The 24608-nt window shown below is 40.7% G+C and overlaps 2 protein-coding genes across 2 annotated transcripts in view; one reads left to right on the top strand and one right to left on the bottom strand.

The window, feature by feature from the left end:
* Nucleotides 1–13641, top strand: part of LOC132699741 (ankyrin repeat domain-containing protein 6-like) — a 37841-nt gene extending 24200 nt beyond the window's left edge. The window contains exons 2-4 of the mRNA XM_060666614.1: nt 10412–10784; nt 10841–11384; nt 12517–13641. Coding sequence (XP_060522597.1) covers nt 10440–10784; nt 10841–11384; nt 12517–13526 — 1899 coding nt within the window. The 5' untranslated portion in view covers nt 10412–10439 and the 3' untranslated portion in view covers nt 13527–13641. The remainder of the gene's footprint in view (nt 1–10411; nt 10785–10840; nt 11385–12516) is intronic.
* A 2175-nt stretch (nt 13642–15816) lies between these two features.
* On the bottom strand, nt 15817–24504 carry LOC132699742 (uncharacterized). The gene is made up of 2 exons (XM_060666615.1): nt 23959–24504; nt 15817–19692 (listed from the first exon to the last, which is right to left on the bottom strand). The coding sequence occupies exons 1-2, from the start codon at nt 24355–24357 to the stop codon at nt 18889–18891; spliced, it is 1203 nt and encodes a 400-aa protein (XP_060522598.1). The 5' UTR covers nt 24358–24504; the 3' UTR covers nt 15817–18888.
* Between the last annotated feature and the right edge of the window lie 104 nt (nt 24505–24608).

Raw genomic sequence — 24608 nt, 5'->3', positions numbered from 1 at the left:
AAGCAGATATCCCCAGTTTAGGAGATTGTACTTATAAAATTCGTATGAACTTCAGAAATTTCAAAGCAAAATATAACGTTAGTATAAAAAGAAAAAATTTGCAAGATGATGCCCGCAGAAAAAAAATTAGAAAGTATGGTAAAATTGTAAAATGAAGATTTAAGTATATGTAGTAATATGTATTTTCTTATATTATGTATATACGAGGGTACATATTATTATTTACCTACCACCTATAAATAGTTTTTATGTATGCCTAAAATATTTTTTGTTTTTTAATATGTTCTTTAATATATCCATTTTTAATTTATAAATATTTGTTGATTTTTGTATATTTAAAATGGTAGAATAGTTTTGCAAGTAAATTGTTTTGTTCTCTAGTTTTATGTATTTATGTGTAACAATATTTAATTTTTAATTTATTATATAAATTTATATAAAATATTTAATTTTTAATTAATATTTAATTAATTTGATTGATTAAACTTGATTGCAATAGTATTATTTTTACCCTACCTGAGACCCTACAATACGCTATTTCCGAATAATTATTAATTATTAATTATTATTAAAATAACGAGTGATTATCCAAAGAAAATGCTATATTAGCTATTCAAAATACTCAAAGTCCATCAAAACTCGGGTCAGTTTCATATTATTTCCATGCATTTATATAGTAAATGCGCCAATACAGGACTTCACCTACGTCACAGCCAGCGAGAGTTTTCGCATTGCACTTGCGGACAGGTTTGGCGGATTAGGCAATCATCCTATTAGATTTACGATTCTTGGGTGTAACGTATATAGTATTCTTCGTCAACGTGGACGCGACGTTTCCACATTGCATATGTGTGACGTGTGAACGAGAAAAACTTACCTAAAAAGCAGAAATCGTGGAATTCAAGCCAATTCACAAATCTAGCGTAAAGTCAAATCACGTTCGCAGGCGTCACGTGGAGAGCTCGAAAAACACGGCACATGACACAAATTAAAGATTCTCCTTCTATGTAGAAGTTCTGCGCCTGTGTACGCGAGCGCAGCGGCCAGCCGAAACAGAAAAGAAGAAGAGCGAATCAGTGGACAGTTCGTTTTCGTTTTTAGATCAGGCTCGATGCCTTGTTGTTTTACGTTCGATGCGTTGCAAAACAAGTTATAATAAACCGCAGTTAAACAATGCCATCCCAGAAATGAACCCGTAGCATCCGTTATAATTCATTGTAACGACGAGGATTACAAGGAGTACTTTTCGTTAATGGCCAGCGGTATTGCGTAATGACGCGAGATGTAAAATTTTTATTCATTTTTCCTGTTGCAGCAAAATATTGATCTCGAGGAAACTGTTTCGGTTATCGATATTCTCTTTTCTCGATTTTGGTAGTGTCTGCGATTTTTAATATTTAAATATATATAAATTATCACACAAAGCATTTTTTCACGTTGTATAATTATTCTGTAAGTTTCGGTGATACAATTGTTAAATTCCCCAACAAATCCATAAGGAACCATCATAGAAAACGGACGGACCATAAAATGTCAAATTGAAGACTGTTTCGTTCTCTCTCGGTTCGCGAAGAAGTAAGAGGCCCGTCGCGGCCGTATTTATCGCCGTGTCGATTTTATCTGGTATACCGTATTTACGCTGGGCGGCCATTAATAAAGCAGCCGTAAAAATCATCGGCGAAAATAATTATCCGTACGAGATCTGTCCAACAAAGAGTCGACATCCTGCGCGACGGGTATCCAGAGGTCGGCGGCCATCTTGCCTCTCGGCCGACCACGTCGCGACACGGTTGTCATTCGGAAGGTTGATTAAACGCGCAGGCTTCCACTCAGTTAATATATTCATTGCCCTTTTGAGTGGCGACGGCCGATCCGGGTGCGGGCCTCCACCTTTGTCTCGGCTTTGGTCGCTCGCAGGGATATAAATACAGGGAAGACTGATTCAACGTGGTAAAATAATGGTAGTAGCAATTTTTTTTAAATTTATTTTTAACGCAGTAGGCTTAATTAATAAGTTGGTGTTTTACACACATTCAAAAAGTCATCGTTACAAAATAAAAGCGTTTCAGAAATTTGTCGCTAGAGGGCACTTTACATAGAACATTTTCGTTAACAGATTGCCTTAAGCAAGTTTCACTTGTAAATGTGATTTTATCCAACAGGACTTAATGAAATTTGAAAAAAGTCAATTGTCATAAAAATTAGTTTCTATTAAAAGAGCTTATTATCCAACTACTACTGTGATAGGTGACTGTGGCAGGCTTGCTTCTACTGTCAAATGGAAGAAAGGTCAGATTGAGAACACTCACACACATATGTATAACGGATGAATTTAGATCATTTGAGGAACTAAAAAATAGGCTTTCCGAAAAAACTCGCTCGAAATATTTTTTATGTTTTTTGACGACGAAGTGATTGATTTGATTTTAAAATTTTAAAAAACTCAAAAAATTATTTTTTATTCAATTACCATGGCCGAAAGTACAGATATCGGCAGTTATTCATATTTGTAAGAGGAATCAACGCCCACTTTGAAATACAGGAGAACTTTTAGGTCTGCAGTTAATGAAAGAAACAACGACTGGTGCCGATATCGATAAACTTCGGTTACCTATTGATAAGTTAAGTAATGTAACTGCAGATGGTGCTCATAATATGGTTGGAATCAATCAAGGATTTGTTTGGGAAATTTAATTCCAAGTATCCGGAAAATGATGTTGGTTTTTTGCATTGCCTAATACATCAGTACCATTACTACAATTGTATAAAAATTTAAGTTCAGATAATTTCCCAAATCTAATTACTCACGCAATGAACATAATGACAATGTTCGGCTCATCTTATATGTGCGAACAAATCTTTTCAACAATGAAGCCTAGGAAAACTTCTTTAAGAAACAGAATTACAGATGAGCACCTTTCGTCAGTTTTAAGAATTTCTGCTTCGCAAATGGAACCGGGCTATGATGAAATTTTGATAAAACAGTGTCAATTTCATTGTTCTCATGCACCGTCAACCAGTAATGACACCAGAAAATAAAGTGATACTACTTGACACCAAGAACTACACTAAATTCATTTTATATTTTGCGCTTATAACTTTCTCACATTTTGTTTTTCTGCTATTAAAATAATATGTGAGTAGGATCGCGTCATGGAAAAACTGATCCCTCAGACGATTTTTTAAAATTTTGATTTTAACTCAATCAACCGTGCATGCATGGTCAAATGTCTATTCGTATTTTAAGTTAACAAATGAAAATTTAACTGATTTCTTGATAAAAAAAATCATGTTTCTTTTATCGGTCACATGCTTTACACATTTAAGTTGAAGATTTCGGAAGAAAATTTCACTGCTCGTCATTAGTTTAAACAAAATGAATTTATTTATGACAGCCCGCCGGGCGCCGAGCGCTGCGGAAGCGCCGCGCTGCCGAGCGTCTCGAACTGCATTGAATGTTTTATCACCGATAATTTAAAATAATAATAAAAAATATTTTTATATTTTATATATAGGATGCTGAAAATTTCATACATTTATCTCTTACGGTTGATTTTTAATCAATTTTTTAATTAAAAGTGATTAAACTTGTCATTACAAAAAAAAATGTTGTTAAAGTCAAAATTTTTTAAAAATCTTTTGGGGGATCAGTTTTCCATCATAAGTACTTATAAAAAATATGTATAGATTAATTTTTTATGATCAAGGGGTAAATGGGGGGTCCACTTGACGTGATCTTACTCACGTGTATGTAATAATATATGTATATGTTTATAAAACATATTTTTTTTAAAGATTTAGCATTATTCTTTGGCCCGCTACGATCGTGGGCCCGTCTTAAATCTGGGTCGCGGCCCCGCATTATGGGACGGGCCCCAGAAAAGTGCTCGCGACACAATGGCCGTTTATATCGCGCAATTACGCGATTAAATTATCCTATCCGGGGGCCCGTTTTGCTATAAAACCGAATCGCAGTCGACGGCCGTTATATTCGAGACCAATAACGTGGTAAGTCAATAAAGAGCCCCCGGGGGCTCCCCGGGTTAATGGAGTTGGCAGCGTTCGGGCGTGAAAATGCATTTGGCTCGTCGTTCGTTTCGAATGCTGACGCGCGGTTATTGTGTTCGCGATAAACAATGTCCGTGTGCCAAAATTAAACGTCTTCCCGGAACAAAAACGACACGAAAGGTTGGAGCGCGATTCTCTCTGCCGACCAGATTCGCACGGCTACAAAAAATCCTAATCGAAAGGGACAGTCGGAAGATAATTTGAACTGTGAGCGCTATCCTTCATTGACAGCACGATGCCGGGAGTTTTCTCGAAAGAAATACGTAAAATCTCGTTGCTTTTATTTTTTTCGTTCTCCGTTTCTCTGTAGACCTAGCATTAATTGACTATATTTTTTGGACGGTTTGCAGCACGGCCTTCAAATCTGGCTCCCTTTAAGCCGTGCACGAGCTACACAAACCAATAAAAAAATTAGTCCGATCAAACCACGGCTTCCAACTGTTTTTTAGATTTTCGACTGTTTTTCGGACGTTTCTATAAAACACTATAAGTGTCCGAAATTTGAAGCTATCGACTTCAAATTTGGCAGACGAATAGCGCTTGGTGCCCTAACGGAACCTATCGAAATTGGTGGGGTTGGGGGGTCGGGAAGTATTTAAAAAAAAAAGAAAAACCGAGTTTGCAAGGGTTCAAGAAAAAAATCATTTCTCGAAAACGGTTAACGCGATCGAAAAAATTCTTAAACAAGAAGACGCAGAAGATTCGGCTCCGTAAAAGTTTATTCTTCAAAAATTTTAGAAGATGTACAGGGTGCGCCGCAAATTAAAAAAAAAAAACTGAAAAATGGTTCCCCCCATTATTGAAAAGTGATTATAATTAAAAGACCGCGTTTCGCAAGTCACTTTTATATTTAAGGTTTTCATCTGTTACACAGGGTGTTCAAACGTGGGAGATCCAGGGCTATAACCTCTATTTCGAACATTGGTTGACTTGTATACAGGGTGCGTTGTTTATAGGCAAAAGAAACTGAAACATCCCAAAAATTCCCGTTTTTGTGGATAAATTATTAGCGATAAATGAGATGGGATAATTTTATGAACAGTGCGTAAGTTGTGTCTTATCAGACAGCTCTATGAACATAATTACGGTCTGATAAGAATCAACGGTGTCACATCAAACAGGTTTCAAGCGATGAAGGGTGTCAGACAAGGATGTGTTCTCTCGCATTTACTGTTCAACATATACACCGAATACATAATGCGGGACATTCTGAAATATGGGCGTACAGACGGCTGTTACGGATACCCTGGACGGCCGATCGTACAAATGAGTCCGTTCTACAAGAACTAAATACTGAACTAAATCTATCAAAGATGATAAATCGAAGCTTTCTAATATTCATTGGCCATATTGCAAGAAGAACGGACTCGCTGCGACTACTAATAGTCGAAGGAAGACGGTCGCGCGGAAGATCACCCAAAAGATGGATAGATCAAACCAAGGATCTTATCGGCCATGGCCTTCATGAATCATGGCTCAGAATAGAACGGAATGGCACAATACCTTAAGCACTGCTTAAGTTCCGTAGTGGTCCGCAGGAGCAACTTGCCCCGCCAATGATTTTTCGAAAGCAATCTTGTTATTGTCTACTCTCTGGAGACATTTAGGCACTTTTTGCTGCGTATGCTGTCAGTGCTAAACGAGCCTACTAGATGAAGGGGCAGTAAAACTGGATATTGCTAGACTATTTGAATTTTCGCAAAAACGTAACCTGTTAATTAGTTCATCTACTTTACTTTAAGTTATGGTAAGAAACGTTGCGGTAAGACGTACCTTTGGGTTTTTTCATGGAAGAAATCCAACTTCTCTTTTTATTGTTTGGGAATGAGAAACTTTTCACTTTTGGTCACACAGCGAGTGTTTACCGTAATTATACCAAAAAAAGTAACACACGAATTACAAAACGTTGCAATTATTGCATACACACACAGTGTCCGGTTTAAATATTCAGGTATTACCTCGCACGTATAAACGAATACGTAAATAACATAACATGTGTTCTTCTAATTTGCCATTTTTTCGTTATCACAATAATAAAAAATATCTGAACCAAAACATATAACCTTAAAAGCGATCGGCATTCTAAAATTCTTTTACGTTTCACAAACAGCTGGGCAAGGCTACTATGATCGTTCGCCCATTACCCACGTCCGTCGAGGTTGTTTTTCGTTTGGTCACAGACCAGCACGTATGCATAACCGACATTTGTATTGAGCTTGCAAAAATCGAAGCTTGTGATTTACGTGTGGTATTTATCTGTTCCGATTAAAAGGTCGGCAATCGTGGCGCACAGCGCCGCGTTTAACCGAAACGTTAAAAAGGACAAATTATTTAAACGCGCACGTAGGTTTTACGGCGTGTATTTCGCGTTTAATCGTTGCTGCGTGACGCGTTTTATTTTTAGCGAAATGTCCCCAAAATTTTCGCCGACTTGAATCACCTCCGTCCGCTATCGACAAGCGCCCACGCGAGAACCGTTTGAAAATAAATCGGACCATACGTTCGTCATTATTTGTCACGTCCGATGACAGACTGTCAGCGACGCGAGTGTTTGTTACTTGGCCTCTTATTCTTAATCACGATAGAATATAAAACGGAGAGAAAGTAGACGTGTTTCTATTGAACACGCAGTTAATTTTATTACCTGAACGTTGTTTCGAAAGGAATGTCAATGTCTTCTCACTTCCTCTTCTTTTTTTACGGAAAACATCTTAGAATCGGAAAGTTACAGATCCTGTAAAATTTAATTGGCCGAACTTTCGTCAGCTACATATTTAAATTTTTTCTTAGTTTTTGAGATATTCGATGTATCATACTGCTTTTTTTTTAAGATTTAATATTCCAAACATACGAATAAAACCTATTGCAAACAATACAGGGTGTCCATTAATACGTGGAAATTAAAAGAAAAAATCGACTCTATACTACACACTTTAACAGATTAAAACATTTAATAGTTAACTATCTAGCTTGATTGAAAATACCTAATAACAAAAATAAATAATGAAAGTTTATAGGTTAACCAAAAAACTATAACTTATTTAAAATATATACTAACAAAAAACTTGACAAGTCTAAACTTTTGAAATAGAAATATGAAAAAAACAAAAAGAAACAGAAATATCAAAGTTTGTTCATACCTTAATGCTTAAAAAAAAGATTGTGATGTCTTAGCTAACTACATTTTTGAATATTTTGATATTTCTTTGTTGTTTTGATTCCAGATGAAACTTTAATGGACAGAATCCTTTTTAATTGACTTTTTTTATAGATTTATTTATTCAAATTTGCTACCTTGGTTAGTTAACCTATAAACTTTAATGATTTACTTTTGTTACTAGGTATTTTCAATCAAGGTAGATAATTAACCGTATGAATTAAACCTCGAATATCTCAAAAGCAGTAAAATTTAAATATAAGATAAATTACAAACTTGGCTTCTTTTCAACACAATTTCATATGGGGCAATCGAAATATGAAAAAAGAAACACGTAACCTCAATTTATCTTCAGGAGAGTGAAAGAGACATTTGTACGAATCTTTTTTTTTTCGTATCTCCTATGAGTTTCCACATCGTATAGTGGATCGTTTTATTTGGACACGGTGTACATGGAACATAATTTAATTAATCATAGTAACCAAACTTCTTCTTTTCTTCTTTTACTCAAGTGAATTTTAAACTTTGAAACTTTCCTTATTATAAAGTTATCTGCAAAATAGATTCTTGTGATTGTTTATACAGGGTGTTTCCAAAAGCACGGCGTCAACGCCCGGCTGCAGATTTATTTTGAAAAAAAAATCATATATACACGTGTGAAAGGGTTAATTTTCCTTATACTAGATTCAATTATTAAGTCCGGTGTCGTCCCGGAGAGTGTATTAACTGCTATTTTTACAATTTATGTTATTTACTTTGAATAAGCTAACAAAAGGTATTGTTGGTCACCTACTTCACACATTGTATGAGGTGTTATTTTTGTTTTTTCTTTTTTTAATCATTTTTAAAACAAAATGAAGGAAGAAGAACAGAAATTAACATCGATAAATGAAAGACAGAACATATCTCCGATTAATAATGTCAAAGCAAATTGTACCGACAATTAGCAACAACTAATCATACACCATTTTATAGCCTGTTATTGGTAATCAACGATACATTCTGTCTAGTGCTGTCCGTTTAATCATAAGCCCTTGCTTGTGAACATCGTGACCTTTCTTACATTGACTTTCATCCTCCTTTTTGTCAATATTGAGGTCGAGATTAGTATTCCGAATGACTGTACATTGCTTTGGCAAATAAAACATTTATTATTATTAAATAACTTATTGCACAGTCGGAAACGTCTTTCTGCGAAACGGGACATCTCGAACACGCTAACAAAGGACCATTTTTTATGGTCTGCCGACGCCAAGCCCCAAATATTTAAATATAATAATTTACGACTTTGCAAAAGCAGATGAAATATAGAAGCGCGTCTTTGATATTGTATCTGCGCCGGTAATTTACGATTGGGGCATAAAACGATGGCGTTTTGCGGTACTAAAATTTTTTCACGGTTGGTGCTGACCCGTCTGCCATTTTGTAAGTTTGCAGTTTGGTGGACCGGGGACCATAGATACTAAATCGGTCTGTTGGTGCAGCTATAGTTCTTTGTAGTTCATCCGTTGATGCCAAATATTCAAATATCATTTCTTAGATCGATCTTTCCTTTCGTTATTTTCGTAATTTGTGTGCATATTTTTGACCTACAGGGTAATTCATTATATTTTGACACCCACCTACAAGTTTAATTTTGAAAAAAAAAGTGTAAATACAAAAGTTTGAAGATTTTTGCTTCATCATCTTATATAAATGTCGGAAAAAGCAAACGAAGATCGCAGGCTGTCAGAATGACGGCAATATATTTTTTTTAATAATGGGTGTTTTTTTTCCATGTATAGAACTTTAAGTTGGCATTACTGTTCAAGATGGCGACCGATTTAACAGCTGTCAAGTGATTTATTCTCAGTTTGGTTTGGCAATTCATCATGAATAGACTAACGCCTGAACAACGCTTGCAAATGGGCCCAAAACGAGATTGCCGTTGTTCCCGATTTTCATAAGCGAATTTTCTATAGCGATGAAGCGCACTTCTGGTTGAATGGCTACGTCAACAAACAAAATTGCTGCATTTGGAGCGAATCTAATCCTCAAGTGTATGTCGAAACACCGTTACATCCAGAAAAACTGACTGTTCGGTGCGCTTTATGGGCTGATGATGGGTTTTATGGTTATGATGGCCAGAACGTTGCAGTCAATGGTGATCGTATAGAGCTGTGATTACTGACTCTTTCATTCCTGAATTGAATAACCATGATGTCCAGGAGATGTGGTTCAACAAGACGGCGCAACATATCACACAGCTCTTGCCACAATCGATTTATTGAAAGACACGTTTGGTGACCGCCTAGTTTCACGTTTTGGACCTGCGAATTGGCCTCCAGGATCTTGTGATTTAACACCGCTAGACTACTTTCTGTGGCGCTATGTCTATGCGGATAAGCCACAAACGCTTGACCATTCGGAAGACAACATTCGCCGTGTTATTGCCGATATACGGCCACAAATGTTGGAAAAAGTCATCGAAAATTGGACGTCCAGATTTGACTACATCAGCGCCAGAAATCATATTTAAAATGTAATGCCACAAGATTATCTTTCGGATAAATAAAATTCATGTCAATCGAATAATCCATCGTTGTTTTATTGCAACTTAAAGTTCTATACATCTAAAAAAAACACCCCTTATAATGTCCTATATAATATTAGCTTAAATCGTATACCTTCTTTTTTCTGATTTCAAAAACATATAGTGTGTTAACATTTCATTTAGCCGTGTAAAAATAATTATCATTCGATTTCTGGACAATAATCATTATTTTTAAAAACGGTCAAGTCTGTCTAACGAACCAACCCTGATTTGATACATCGAGGATATTTTATCAGATCACGTGGTACCATATGTCGACTACATTGGAGAAGAATTCATTTTTATGCATGACAATGCAACGCCGCACGGATAGTGCAAGATTACATTGCAGAAGTCGGTTTTCGAGTTATGGGAGTGGCCAGCACGCAGTCCCGACCTCAATCCGATCGAGCAAACCTCGATCCCAGAGCTTATTGTTGCAGTAGAGGAAGCGTGGACTAACATTCTACAAGAAACAACCGTAGCGAATAGATGTTATTAAAAAATAATTGTTTTTAGTAATAAGAAAATGTTAATTAAACTTAACTTAAACTCGTATTAAAGCATATTACGGCAGTTTGGCAACGTCGCACTTAAAATTTCCCCCGTTTCAGATAGCGGGATGTCGAATGGGCCGTGCGGATGAGCGCGGGCGGCTCGCCGTCGCCGCCGTCGCCCCCGTCGGCGGCGGCGCTGCGGGCGGCCGCCGCCTCCGGCGACGTCGCCGCCTGTCAGCGTCTCCTGGGCAACGTCAGAGGCGTGCGCTTCTCGAGGGACGAGGCGGGACGCTCCGCCCTCCATCTGGCCGCCGCCGCGGGCCACGCCCCCGTCGTCCGGCTGCTGCTGAGCGTCGCGGCGCCCCGGGAAGCCGACGGACCCGACGCTGACGGCTGCGCCGCCCTCCAGAGGGCGGCGGCTGACGGCCACGAAGACGTCGCGCGTCTCCTGCTGGCCGCCGGCGCCGACGTCGACGCCACCGACGCCGTGGTAAGTGCCCGTGCGATACGGAAAAGAGCGTCCACCGTTGCCGTTTCGTCCGGCAGCATGGCAACACCGCTACGCACGAGGCCGCGTGGAAGGGCTACAGCCGCACGACCAGGCTGTTAGCGGCGTCGGGGGCGGACCTCGCCAAAGTGAACGGGGGCGGTTTCACCGCCCTCCACCTCTGCTGCCAGAACGGTCACAATCAGTCGTGTCGGGAACTCCTGCTGGCCGGCTGCGACCCCGACCTGCAGAACAATTACGGCGATACGGCGCTGCACACGGCCGCGAGGTACGGTCACGCGGGCGTGACCCGCATCTTGATCTCTGCGCAGGCGCGTGTGTCGGAACGCAACAAAAACGGCGACACCGCCCTGCACATCGCGGCCGCGATGGGCCGCCGCAAACTGACCAGGATCCTGCTGGAGGCGGGCTGCGACAGGAGCGTGCGCAACAAGCAGGGCGAGTCGGCCAGAGACATCGCCGTCAGGAAAGGTTTGGCGGAGATCGTCGACATCTTGGACGACTGCGTGAGGAGAGACAAGAAGGCCAAGGGGAGGAAGAGGTCAAAGAGCAAGGTCCGCTTCGTCGCCAAGACGGCCAAAGGTAATCTCGTTAAGGTCTTATCGCCCTTTGTGCTGTGTTTCGCCAGATTTGTTAATACAACTGCCATGTTCTCCGGAGTTGTATCTCTAACCCACTGCACAACGCTTAGGCTTTGATTACCCCAAGAAATGAATTTGGTATTAATACTACTAATTCAACTTTCATTGTCTTGGCCTCATGGCACTTCCTCCTAGACAGAACACTTAGATCAAGCGTAGTGTTTCCAAGTTATCAATGACCATGATTGCCCTAAGAGATGGATGTGATTCGTCGAGCATGGCTTCAATACAATAGTATGCATCTATGTTTTGAAATAGAACACTTAGCTTTGCATCTAGTGACTGCACGTAATCGATAACAGCTCTAAGAGTCGTTTGTCCCAAAAATGATTATTATTTCCCAAGCATGGCTTCTTTACAACGGTCCGAGCTGCACAGGCAACTATGCGTTGAAGTAATTTTCCTTTCCTTTGATATTAATAGTATTAATACAACTCTCACGTTCTTGAATTCATACATGGAGGAAGCTAACCTACATCATCCAGTAGCCTCGCAGTGCTTTCTTGTAGACAAAACACTCAGCTTTACAACAAGCCTGGTGACTCCACGTAATGGATGACAGCGTCAAGAGTCGTCTACTTGATTATCCTATCCACTCTTCTCAGTCATCATTTTGCGCCTAACTAGGTGTTTTATCTATCTATCTATCTATCTATACCAACAAATATGACTTTGTTTCTCATAATATTCACCCCGATGATCAATACACTTTTGCATTTGATAAAACCCCATCGAGTCGGGCACCTCGAAAACATTAGGTGCTAAATCAGGACTATATGGTGGATGGCTCATCAAATCAACGTTTTTAATGCACTGATCGGCGAGAGCTATAGCATTGTCGACGGTTGGTTTTTCTAATTTCTTCGAAGACTTTCGGCAACCAAATGATCGTAAACTATTCAAAATTGACTGTTTTACCTTTCACCAAAAAAAAAAAACAGTTGCAAAGTGGTCAAACTGTCAAACTTCCCTATAAAAACGTTAGCCGCCAGATGGCGGGACTACTTTAAGAAAATCCCGAAATTTAAACGGCGACCGCTACCCAAACGACTAGCGAAACGGTAATTCTGCAGACAAGACGGAGACGCCCCTTCTGGAGAAGACCAAACACTGGTCGCCGTACGGCTGCCACTACTACCCGGACCCGGAAGCGTTCCCGTCGCCCAGACTCGACTCGCTGCCCCAGGAGCCGCTGAAAAAGGGCGAGCAGTACTACCTAGACCTCGCGGGGAACATCTGCAAGGGCCCCGTGAGCGTGGGCTACACGTGCTACTGCGCGCCCCTGTTCCGGCACCTGGAAGCGAAGATCGAGAGGGACAAGAAGGAGCTGATGAGGGCGCAGGTCAGACTCAACCAGCGGGTCGCGGGACTCGAGCAGAAACTCAGCAGAGGAGGGCACGGACGACGCTCGGAGAGAGCGACGGCGTCGCGGGAACCGGAACCCCAATTGCCCAGATCGCGGAGTCTCGAGATGCTCGACAAGCGGGACGAGACGCAGCTACAAAACGCGAGGAGCATGGACGAGCTGGAAGCGGAGGAGCAGAGGCCGTCGGTTAAGGAGCTGGTGGCTAGGATCCAACAGCAGTCGGCGGCCAATAACAGCGAGAGCAGCGACGACGAGGAAGCTCTACGGGTGCCCCAATGCAAGGGCGTCATGGGCGACTCCAACCTGGTCGATTACGAGAACGTGGACGCCGGCGTCCCCAGGAGTAGGAGCGGCCTCTATAGTCCTACGGCGAACGTGGAGGCGGGCGCGCGTTACGTCGAGCCCATCGTCTACGTGTACAACCAGCAGCCGAGCACCAGCAAGTACCGGTACTACCAGAACGAGGCGGCGTCCGGTGCCGCGCGATTTTACGACGGAGGCGTCGGCGCGCGACTCGCCAAATTACGCGTGTTGGACAACAACGTCGAGTCAAAAAACCCGATCGAAGGCTCCTCGAGGATGCTGGACGCGACCCTGATGATCGATAGCGTCGACCGGGACGATTCGGGGTACTCCACCAAAGTGTACGGCAGTTCCAAAGGGAACTCGCCGAGTTTGGACGCGACCGAGGCCTTGGGCGCCTCCAGTTTGGTCTAGCTAATCGGGGAGCTAAGGTGCGCGCGCGGTGTTTCAGTGTACATAGACGGCGAGGACGTCGAATTGTTGAATGATTTGTATATGTATGGAAATCCGAGAATAAAGCTCTATTTTATTAGCGTTCGCCGTTTTTCCACGGTCGCGGGTCCTAATTGGGGCCGGTTTGAATTACTTTTAATAAGTCGATCTTTTGTGAAAATTCGGCTGAAAAGTCGATAACAGAGCAGAGGAAAGGTAAGGTCTGTTCATAGATATAAGAAAGTGACCAATTGCTTTTGAATGGGATTATCCAAGGGTGGTCATTTGCATACGATGCAACAAAATTATTACTTAAAGTTTCGGGATTTCATTTCAGGTAAAAGTGTGGTCCGTAATAGAAAATAATTTTATATCTACCAGTGTTTAATATTCTTTGGTTTGGTATACTACTTAGTTTAAGTTTATTAGTAATCATTTTTATTTGGTGTGTAATGCAGCGTGTGTTGAATCGTGTGCGAATTATGCAAAATATGTGCGAGTCTGGTGTATCTCAGAAGATGCTCCCGCCCAAATGTAGAAAACACTATTCTACTGAGACTAAGGAAGTTATAAACAATGTTTATTTGACTCTCATTGAACGTGGTGCCAGCGAGCAAAAATCTTTAGAAGAAACGGCCACATTGACGAAAATTCCAACATCAACTGTATGGAAAATTGTGAATAATCCCATTTCGGCGAGGAAAAAAAGAAGCGATGCCGTCATTTTCTCGAGTGTAGGTGAAAGTTATCAAGATATAATACGCCGTAAAATTTACCAGCTATACGAGGAACAAAGCGTGCCTACATTAGATAACTTAATTAGGAGTCTTGAAAAAGATGAAACCGGTGTTAAATGTGGCAGAACTACCTTATGGAAGTGTATTCAACACATGGGTTTTAGATTTAAAAAAAATGACAAAAGGCAAGTTTTAATGGAATCTTTTAGAATTCGGAAATGGCGACTGAAATATCTAGAAAAAGTTAGGATTTACAGAGAACAACAAAGGCCAATTATTTACTTGGATGAAACCTGGTTCGGCACTTATGATACCCCGGAAAAGGGTTGGGTTGACTCAAACAAATACGCCACCAAAAAGAGGTAAAAGAATAACTATTTTGCATGCTGCCTCTAAAAATGGTTGGATTCCAAATGGATTTTCTCTGTCTGCGAAAAATATTAAATATTCTTCTCTGGATTACCATGAAGGCACCGCCGCTGATTTATTTGAAAGTTGGTTTAAAAACAAACTAGTCCCAAACATTCCTCCTAATAGCGTCATTGTAATGAACAATGCAAGTTATCACAGTAGACAGTTGACTAAAACCCCTTCCTCATACACAAAAGCAACAATCCAAAACTACATGTATAATAATGATATTTATTTTCACGAAGATTATACCAAAAAGCAATTAATTGAGGTTCTACAAAGCTTGAACCTACAAAAGGCCACTGTTAACTCCAATGTCCTCAAACTTATAGAAACCGAAGTTTTTAACATCCCTCCACAAAGTTACGCAGAAAAGGCAGAACAATCGTATATCCATATTGCAAATAATAATTAGAACCGGCGATGATAGCGATAGTGATACTGATATATTATGTGAATAATTTTAAGTAATTTAAGTAGGTAATAAAAATAATTTGTAATTTTATTTTAGATTTAAACATAAATAAATAAATATTGTTTAGTATATTTCCTAACAAAACCCCAACTAATTAAATTCTAAGCAAAGTACGGTCATATTTCATTCTTACAGCTTGCCCGGGTCTTTACTTAATCAGTTAGTCACTTTGTTATATCTATGAACAGACTTTATTGTACTTCCTCAATGCTCTTGCAGAGGAGGAGGGGAGATCGAAAGGTCTACATCGCTCAATAAGCCTTTGCCTCTATAAGAACTTCCACCACCATCAGATCGTGCATACTAGATTGCGGCTCTGTTAAGGGTTGCCAGTTTGTGGCCATTTCCATATTTCCATTGTTTCTAGATTCCTTGCTGGATTCCACCTCTAGTTGTGTGTTACCCATGTCCCTCAAATCCAACGTTTCAGGGTCTTATCATTTGCCCGGTATGTGGCTGTCCGCATTCAAGAGAAATTTAGAGGATACGGTTTTTCTTTCTTCTTGTAATGTTGTCTCCGACTTGAACACAGTAGTGACTTTAGTTTTTTTTTCCTACACGTATAGGAGCGTCAAGTAAGAGAGAGAGGCTATCTATGTTAGTTATGGGTTTTGGGTTATAGTAGTCTTTTAGAAGAAAACCATCGACACGTAAATGATACTTTTATTATTTGCCCTCCGCCATTTGAACTCTATACACCTTAAAATACCCTCCGATTCTTAAATATTCTTATCAATCAGACCCAACACATTAGTCAAATCGCAATATCTGTCTGTATCCTAACCTAAAACAAAATAGTTCGATTATGGTAGACATCTCCATTATACCGTATATCAGTCGTATCACATTGTGACTCTTCCATACATGTCACTCCGCGTTGTTAGAGAAGAAAATAGAAAAATGTTTTCTTTATTTACGTATGAATTAAAAACGTTTCAATGCTGGAGGGTTATTTTCTAGGAACCTTTAAGGGAACCCAAAACAACCAGCTGGTTTACAGAGTCAACCCAGAATTAAAACACCTTACATCTGTTATTCTCTCTAATAATTTTCACATTAGAGATAGTAAACGTTCCATCACACAATAGACAAAGGCCCGAACACAACCCCACACTTGTCATCGCTGCCTTTCCATTAGCTCAAAACATCACGTATCAAAAGTTTTTAAGAAATATAACGTTATTTACCACTAGAAGAATCTTTACAGCATTCATATGTGGCAAAAATACATTGGGCGAACAAGATCAACTAAGACGAAAAAACATGAAAGAGCCTTAAAACTACGACAAATAAAACTATATACTGGGAGCTAGACGGTTAGCTAGGTCCTTGAACTTATAGAATTCACTGTACCGTCTTGTCTCAATCTTCATCGTGTTGGCTTTCGAAGGGCCCTTCCCAATAAAACTTATAAAACGATCTTATTACCTTGGATAAACTGCATAAGAAGCTAGAAGAAGATGAAAACAAATCTGTTCCACGGGTCAACTTCATCTCGTCAAGCTTCAAAGTTACAGCAAACATCGGTAAATATAAAAATTCGCACAAATAATGCGTGGTCGAATGATATTTTTTCAAATATCTCGCGCCCTGTATAATTGACGATACTATTCAAATAAAATTATCCCATCTTTAACGGTTTTTCATTAATCGCCAACAATTTACCAACAAAAACGGAAATTTTTAGGATATTTTAGATTTTTTGCCCATAAACGACACACCCTGTATACGATACAAACATTGTTCGAAGTAGAGGTTACAGCCCTGGATTTTCCACGCGTCCTGGTACAAGAATTTTTTGAAACTAATAAATGGTTTTCGAGAAAATAAGTTTTTTCTGAAACCACGCAGTGCGCCGTAATAATCAATGACGTCATCGCGTCTTGCCAGCCCCCGAAATAGCGATTTCAATATGGATCTTTTCGAATATCCCGAGCGGCATAGTTTGAACCATATTTTTTACGATTTTTGATTTGTGGCTAATAATTTATTCTGTAAAAGAACAATTTTCTAGGTCTTTTATATACGCCTATAATTTGGAAACCCTGTATATAATCGAAAAAATGGCAGAAATAAATATTATTGCACTGGATCTTCTGCGTCTGCCGGTTAAAGAATTTTTTAATTTAATTTTTAAATGTGGATACGAATTTTTACTTCTCCGCTAAATTTGAAGTTGACATCTGCAAATTTAGGACACTTAACACATTTCTCATTTAGCACGGAATATCGGGAACACCCTGTACAATAGGTGAAAACCTTACGTGCAAAAGTTTTTGCTGTCTATGCGGGCTATATCGCAATATAAAGTGAGATCTGAATCATAGTCTTTCAGTTATTTTCTAATTTTCAATAATGGGGGGGACCCATTTTTCAGTTTTTTTTAATTTGCGGCGCACCCTGTAGATTTTTGAGAAATTGTCAAGAATAAAAGTTCAACGCAGTTTTTAATTTTTTTAAAATATTTCCCGGACCCCCAACCCCCCCAATTTAAATAGGTTCCGTTAGGGGATCAAACGATATTTGCCTATGTGCCCATCTTTAACGGTTTTGCATTTATCGCCAATAATTTACCCGCACACGCAATGCGTATAATTCAAACAATTCCCGAGATAGGGGTAATAGCCCTGGATCTCCCATTTTTCCTGATATATGAATTTTTCCAATAGCGCAAATCAATCAATCGCGTCTAGATTGAGGGCGAGAAATGGTGATTTTCATTCGGATTTTTTTCAAATATCTCGAACAACGTCTTTTAGATTTTTATCTATAATTGAAAAGATGCTTGAAATAGTAAAATAATTTTGGCGATCAAGTTAATAGTTTTCCTGATATTTTGTTTTTTCTGGAGGAAAAAATAACAAAACAAAAATTTTAAAAATTAAAAAAAAAACAGGCAAGTCTAGATTGCTTCCAGTTTCTACGGTATAGATGTGGGTGTGGACTTTCACTTCTCCGCTAAATTTGAAGTCGATAGTTGCAAATTTGAGACATTTATTGCATGTCTGAATATGAAACAGAATATATCGAACGCCCTGTACAATGTATGAAAATCTAAAATAGAAAAGTTTTAGCAGTCCATACGGACTGTATGGTCGGGCGAAAGAAAATGGCAGCTGAAACACAGCCTTCTAGGTAAAGTCAATTATCCATATAAGGGGAACCCAATTTTCAGTTTTTTGCTGACTAGACTCAAAGAACACGAAAGGGCCTTACGACTAAGACAAATAAACTCATCAAAGCGGACATAAAATTTTATTCGACAAAACTAAAATTCTTGCATGTAATCAGTTCATCTACCAACGAAAAATCCGAGGGTCTATAGAAATCTATAAACAACCTAACAATCTTAACCGCGACTCAGATCTCTACCTGTCACCAATATGGGAATCAGTCATCCCCCCCAAACACTAGATAAGCAGGTACAGAGTAAAACATGTGCCACTTTCAGTCAAGCTCCGAAGAAGCCAACAGGATGGTCGGCAAAACGTCAGCAAGTTCGACTCAGCAAAAACGGATGCGGGAGGAGTCCAGAAGTTTTGTAAAAAGTACCTTTTTTTATTTGTAAAATTACAGAAAGTTAATCGCGGGCAAAAGCCAGTACGATGAAGATAGAGACACGAACTATACCTTCGGCGTTGTCCATTACTCACGACACATATCGAACCCGCGACTTAACTTTTCACCGTTGGCTCCGCCCCCTCAGACCGTATACGGGCGGCTATAGAGCGGTCTCGCTCAGTCTCTCGGCCACCGCGTTCGCGTCCGTCGAATCCACAAACAGGTCGTTGAAGTGTCCGTGCAGCCGCACCGGCGACGCCATAAACTGCTGCCACAGGTTCTTCTGGACCGGATTCAGCAGGTAAAAGGTCCGGAAGAGCTCCTTGTACCGGAAGATGACGTCCTGTAACGTGGCTTGGGGGGCCAGTTTTTTCTGGAACTCGTTTACCGACACCAGGAGCAAAGCGCGCGAGCTGGGCGAACCGGTGATCGAGGTGAAACGTTCGTTCAGGACGCTCACCTCCGCGATCTGATAGTCGGTGGGCCGCAAATTCGACGCGGGCCGGTACGAGCACACTTGCACCGTCAAATTGGGCCAGCTGCTTTTCGGTGACGAGCTCTGGATACGGATCGGGCCGAGGTCTTGGGGCGGGGGCCTCGCGGCCCCTTTGGCGCTCAGCAGCGCCTCGTTTATCTGCTCGGGCCAGTAGTCCTCGAATTTCGTGTCGGCTGGGAACAGGGGGTACACGTCTTCGAGATCGACGACTTTCATCGCGGCCACGTTGTAATGGGACGGTCTAATGTCGTGCACTTTGCAGCAGAACCGCAGGTACACCATTTTCCAGCGGTCGGTGAGCAGGACCGACCGGTCCTCGAAGAATTCCGCTTCGCCGTCGAAATAGATGACGGGGACGAGTTTCCTCGAACCGCTCCACACGAACGGCACCGAGTTCTCACCGTTTACGCGCACGAACCCGAACAACTCGTTCGTCTTGTGGTTCTCGAACACCATGCGGTAGCAGACCTTGAGGAGATGGTAGCCAATTGTGTCGAACGTTCAAATGGGCGAAAACCACGAATGCTATAATGTGCATTTGTCCAAATCGTTCGAAACATTATAATATGAAATTCTTAAATCATATTAAGAATATCTCCAAACAATGTTATTATGAAAGATGTTAGGGTTTCACGGCCAGAAACTACATTACTAAATATTTCCGGGCTTTTGAGCCGTGGTCCCGAGATTAAACTCGACGTTTCGTCTACAACTGCGGAAGACATTTTCAAGAGCGGCGATGCGGTAACGGTCAAAGTGTTCTTCCGTACTGCTCTCCGATGACTGGTTTGTCGACTGGAAGATCTGCCGTATTTAAGCGCACTGTAGTGGGCGTGACCTCCTCGGTGGCGGGCTTGGGTTGAACTTGTCTGGGTAAACACGTTGTTTTATTGATGACCTGAGTCCATGTTTTACTGATATTGAGACCTTCTTCTTTTCTATTGAAATTATTCCGATGTTTTTGAATTTCAATAGCTTCTCTGAAAAGACGTGGATAAAAATGTGGTGTTTTGTCCAGTACCTGCGTGTCTTTGAACATGATACGATGGTCACCTTTGTCAAAAGCATGTTCTGCCACTGCTGATTTTTCCGTGTGTCCAAGTCGGCAGTTTCTTTTCCAGCTGACAAGGGGAACGCGACTGTAGTACTAAATACCGTAGACTACGAAAAGAAAATTGGTGATCTGCTAGACCCCAAAACACACAAAAAGTTGCAACAGGACCCAACCAACCGCATCCTAAAGAAAACAAATACGTTAATCAAGAAGTCATCTATCGAACCAGAAATCCAGCGAAAACTAAGCAATTCGGAGGCATTACCACCAAGATTATACGGATTGCCAAAAATCCATAAAGAGGCAGTACCCTTGAGACCCATAGTTAGCGCTATAGGTTCCCCGACTTACCATCTCGCCAAGCATCTAACCAAACTCCTTGAACCACTCATAAGGAGGACAGCATCACACATCAAGGACTCGACGCAGTTTATACAGAAGATCAAAAACATCACATTGTCACCCAAAGACATATTAGTGAGCTTCGATGTTGTTTCTTTGTTCACTATGGTGCCAGTCAAAGAGACTTTGGATTTAATATCTGCACGTTTTCGGAACGATGTCACAGAACTTTTCCGACACTGCTTAACCACCACTTATTTCCAATGGAACAAGGAGTTTTATGAACAAGTTGACGGTGTAGCCATGGGAAGTCCATTAAGCCCGGTCATAGCAAATTTTTTCATGGAAAAGTTTGAACAGCAGGCATTAAATACTGCCCAAAAGAAGCCCAAGTGTTGGTTCCGCTACGTGGACGACACATTTGTAATATGGAGCCACTGCGAAAAGGAGCTTCAAATCTTCTTGGCGCATCTCAATTCCATCAACAATAAAATAAAATTTACCATGGAGACAGAAAAGGACGGCAGGTTGGCATTCTTAGATGTGCAGGTAGAAAGGCGACCAAATGGAAAATTGGGTCATAAAGTTTATCGAAAACCCACTCACACGGAACGTTACCTGAACAAATTATCTAATCACCATCCGAGACAGAAAATGGGGGTAATAAAAACCTTAATGACAAGGGCTAATCGGATTAGCGAACCCAAGTACCTACGTGAAGAGATTAATCACTTGACCGATTCCCTGAAAAATAACGGATATACCACCTCTGAAATACAAAAAGCTATGAAAAATAGAAGATCTAAGACAAGAGATACGACAAAGGAACCTCAAGGGAATGTATCATTTCCTTTTATTAAGAACGTCACAGACAGGATCGGTAAACATTTAGAACGACACAACGTTCGGGTCGTCTTTAAACCAACGACTACAATCAGACAAAGCCTCAGGTCTGCCAAGGATACAAGGGACGCCTTTTCTTCACCAGGGATATACCGCATCCCGTGTTCCTGTGGCTCGGTATATATAGGTACCACAAAGAGAAGCATTGAAACAAGGCTAAAGGAACATAAAAGGAACTGCCGGCTTGGACACACGGAAAAATCAGCAGTGGCAGAACATGCTTTTTACAAAGGTGACCATCGTATCATGTTCAAAGACACGCAGGTACTGGACAAAACACCACATTTTTATCCACGTCTTTTCAGAGAAGCTATTGAAATTCAAAAACATCAGAATAATTTCAATAGAAAAGAAGAAGGTCTCAATATCAGTAAAACATGGACTCAGGTCATCAACAAAACAACGTGTTTACCCAGACAAGCTCAACCCAAGCCCGCCACCGAGGTCACGCCCACTACAGCGCGCTTAAATACGGCAGATCTTCCAGTCAACCAACCAGTCATCGGAGAGCAGTACGGAAGAACACTTCGACCGTTACCACATCGCCGCTCTTGAAAATGTCTACCGCAGTTGTAGACGAAACGTCGAGTTTAATCTCGGGACCACGGCTCAAAAGCCCGGAAATATTTAGTAATGTTATATGAGTTTAAAATTGTTATATTCAAATAGAGATATACGATATAAAACTACAGTTGTGTCAAAGTCTTATCCTCTCTCGCTTGCCTTATTGTAACATTGCGTATGACCTCTGTTTGACCTATATCTCGATCACTTTCATCTACACTCGATAAAATGTCAGCATCGCTTCTTTTTTTCCTCGCTGAAATGGGATTATTCACAACTTTCCATACAGTTGATGTTGGAACTTTCGTCAATCTGGCCGTTTCTCCTAAAGATGCTTGCTTGCTGGCACCACGTTCAATGAGAGCGAAATAAACATTGTTTATAACTTCCTTAGTCTCAATAGAATAGTGTTTTCTACATTTGATGAGATGAGATACACCAGACTCGCACATATTTTGCATAATTCGCACACGATTCGACACACGCTGTATTACACACAATTTTTTCATACTTGTTATCCCGACAACTACTTAGCTAACTTTTACTTTTCGATTCTTGGGTATGCTAGATAATTGGTTAATTTTTTGCGTAATCCAAAGTGTTTTAATTGACAACCATAACTTATTGAATAACTTAAAAAATCATCAATAATTTTAGCTGTGAGAACGATTGGGCACACGTTTTTATTAACCTTTCATGATTCGTGATAATCGCCGTATGCGACTTTCCGAGTAAGAGGTACCTAAATACAATTTTACCATGACCGCCAATGATTTACTTAAAATAATTGAGAACCATTAAACAAACACATTTATTATAGGTTTGACTCTTTGATTAATTAAAATGCAACTGAACCTTTTAACCTGACTCACTGTAAATGTGAACAGATGTGTTTTAAATACATCGTAATGTAAACAAATCGCGATTATTCTCTATCGAGGAACGTTTTTTCACGAACACCACGACACGATTTGGACAAATAAACATTTGAACAATATCTCGTTCAAATGGTCGAAACTTCCGCACGGCGTTCGGATTCAACCTGTGGGTGGTTTGTAACAACGGATCCGCCAGCGGCTCAGACGTGACGTACACGTTATCGAGTGACAGAATGTTCAGGTTAGAACCGGCGATTCTTATAGGGATATCAAATTTGAAACTTATTTTCAATGATTTCAGTTCAATGAATTCAGTTAATTTGTCATAAAAATCAAAAATGTTATTATTATAGGCTTTTACTTGGACAAGGCACTGTACGTCAAATACAAGGAAATGTGGAGGGAAAAAAATATGGCGGAAATACTACGCTTTGGGAATAATTTTTAAAATTTTTAAAGTAATTGTGTATCACCATAAGGACATTTTTACGCGATTAGGAGCCCAAAAATGTGTGTTATAACAAGGCACACTCGCAACTGCCTAGGACAAATTGCACAGAGAATTCAGTCAGCTTATAATAAGTTTTATTCCGATCATCGGGTGTAAACGCTACCTATCTTGTTAAAAAATGAATATTTGTTTTGGACGTTGTCATTCATAAATTTGATTTGAAAAACGTCCACTTTCACCTTAGCCGGTGGCTGTAAATAAAATATAATATATAATAAAAAAATATCCTTTTGAATGCGGTGGTAGTACCCTTCGATAAAATTAGCCTATATTTTTTTGTGCGGATTTAGCACCGGATGTACGTCCTGTATCTTTAAAACAAGCTCCCTTTTGCTAATTCGTATCCGGATTATATTCGGATTGACCGTCTGCTACATCGAGATCCCTCGCGAGACGAAATTCACCGAGACTTTCCCGAGCGGGACCGAACGCCGTTCGGAATTTTTGACAATTGAACATTCCACCATTTGTGGTGTTCCCACCTTGAGGAATGCGTCGAGTGCCTGTACGTCGTCCAGTTCCACCATGCTGTCGGCGGTCGTGTACGGCGTTTTGCTGAACATGCTGTCGCAGTGCTCGACGTTGATTTCGTTGAAGAGCGCAGCCTCGCCGGCCGTCAGATTGAACTTGGGAAATTTCACGCAAGCGGCCACTTCGTTGCTGAAGTGCGCGCCGAATTTTTTGCCGACCGCCTGCTCGACGATATTTATCAGCATGTAGTCCTTGTCGTCGCGCTTGATGAACGGCACTTGCATATCGAACACCTCCCTCCAGCCGAATTTACCGACCGACGAACCGTTGTTGTCATACGCCATTTGCGCGCAGACTACAATCGAAACATCGACTACATACGTTCCACGTTCCACGTCGTTGACGACCATTCGTCGCGGCGCGTGCGACCGCGATTCCGTCTCACTCGCGCCCGCTGAAACAGCGGAAGAGCGACGTCGGAGCTTGGTTCGCGTGGTGGGAACCGCAATGCTGCCAATCGAAGTAGCGAAAATCCCGCACGGCGTTCGGTAACGTAATCTTTGGATCGCAATTTGTTGGTTTGGAAAAAATGGCTTAGAGATTCTGGTGCGATGTATATCGCGATAAATGTATCCGTTTTTTGTTCTAGCCTGAGAGTTGA

The sequence above is a fragment of the Cylas formicarius genome, unplaced genomic scaffold (genome assembly GCF_029955315.1).
Source record: "Cylas formicarius isolate icCylForm1 unplaced genomic scaffold, icCylForm1.1 PGA_scaffold_3__17_contigs__length_32017465, whole genome shotgun sequence".
Classification (NCBI taxonomy): Eukaryota; Metazoa; Arthropoda; class Insecta; order Coleoptera; family Brentidae; genus Cylas; species Cylas formicarius.
This window is presented reverse-complemented; position numbering and strand designations above follow the sequence as displayed.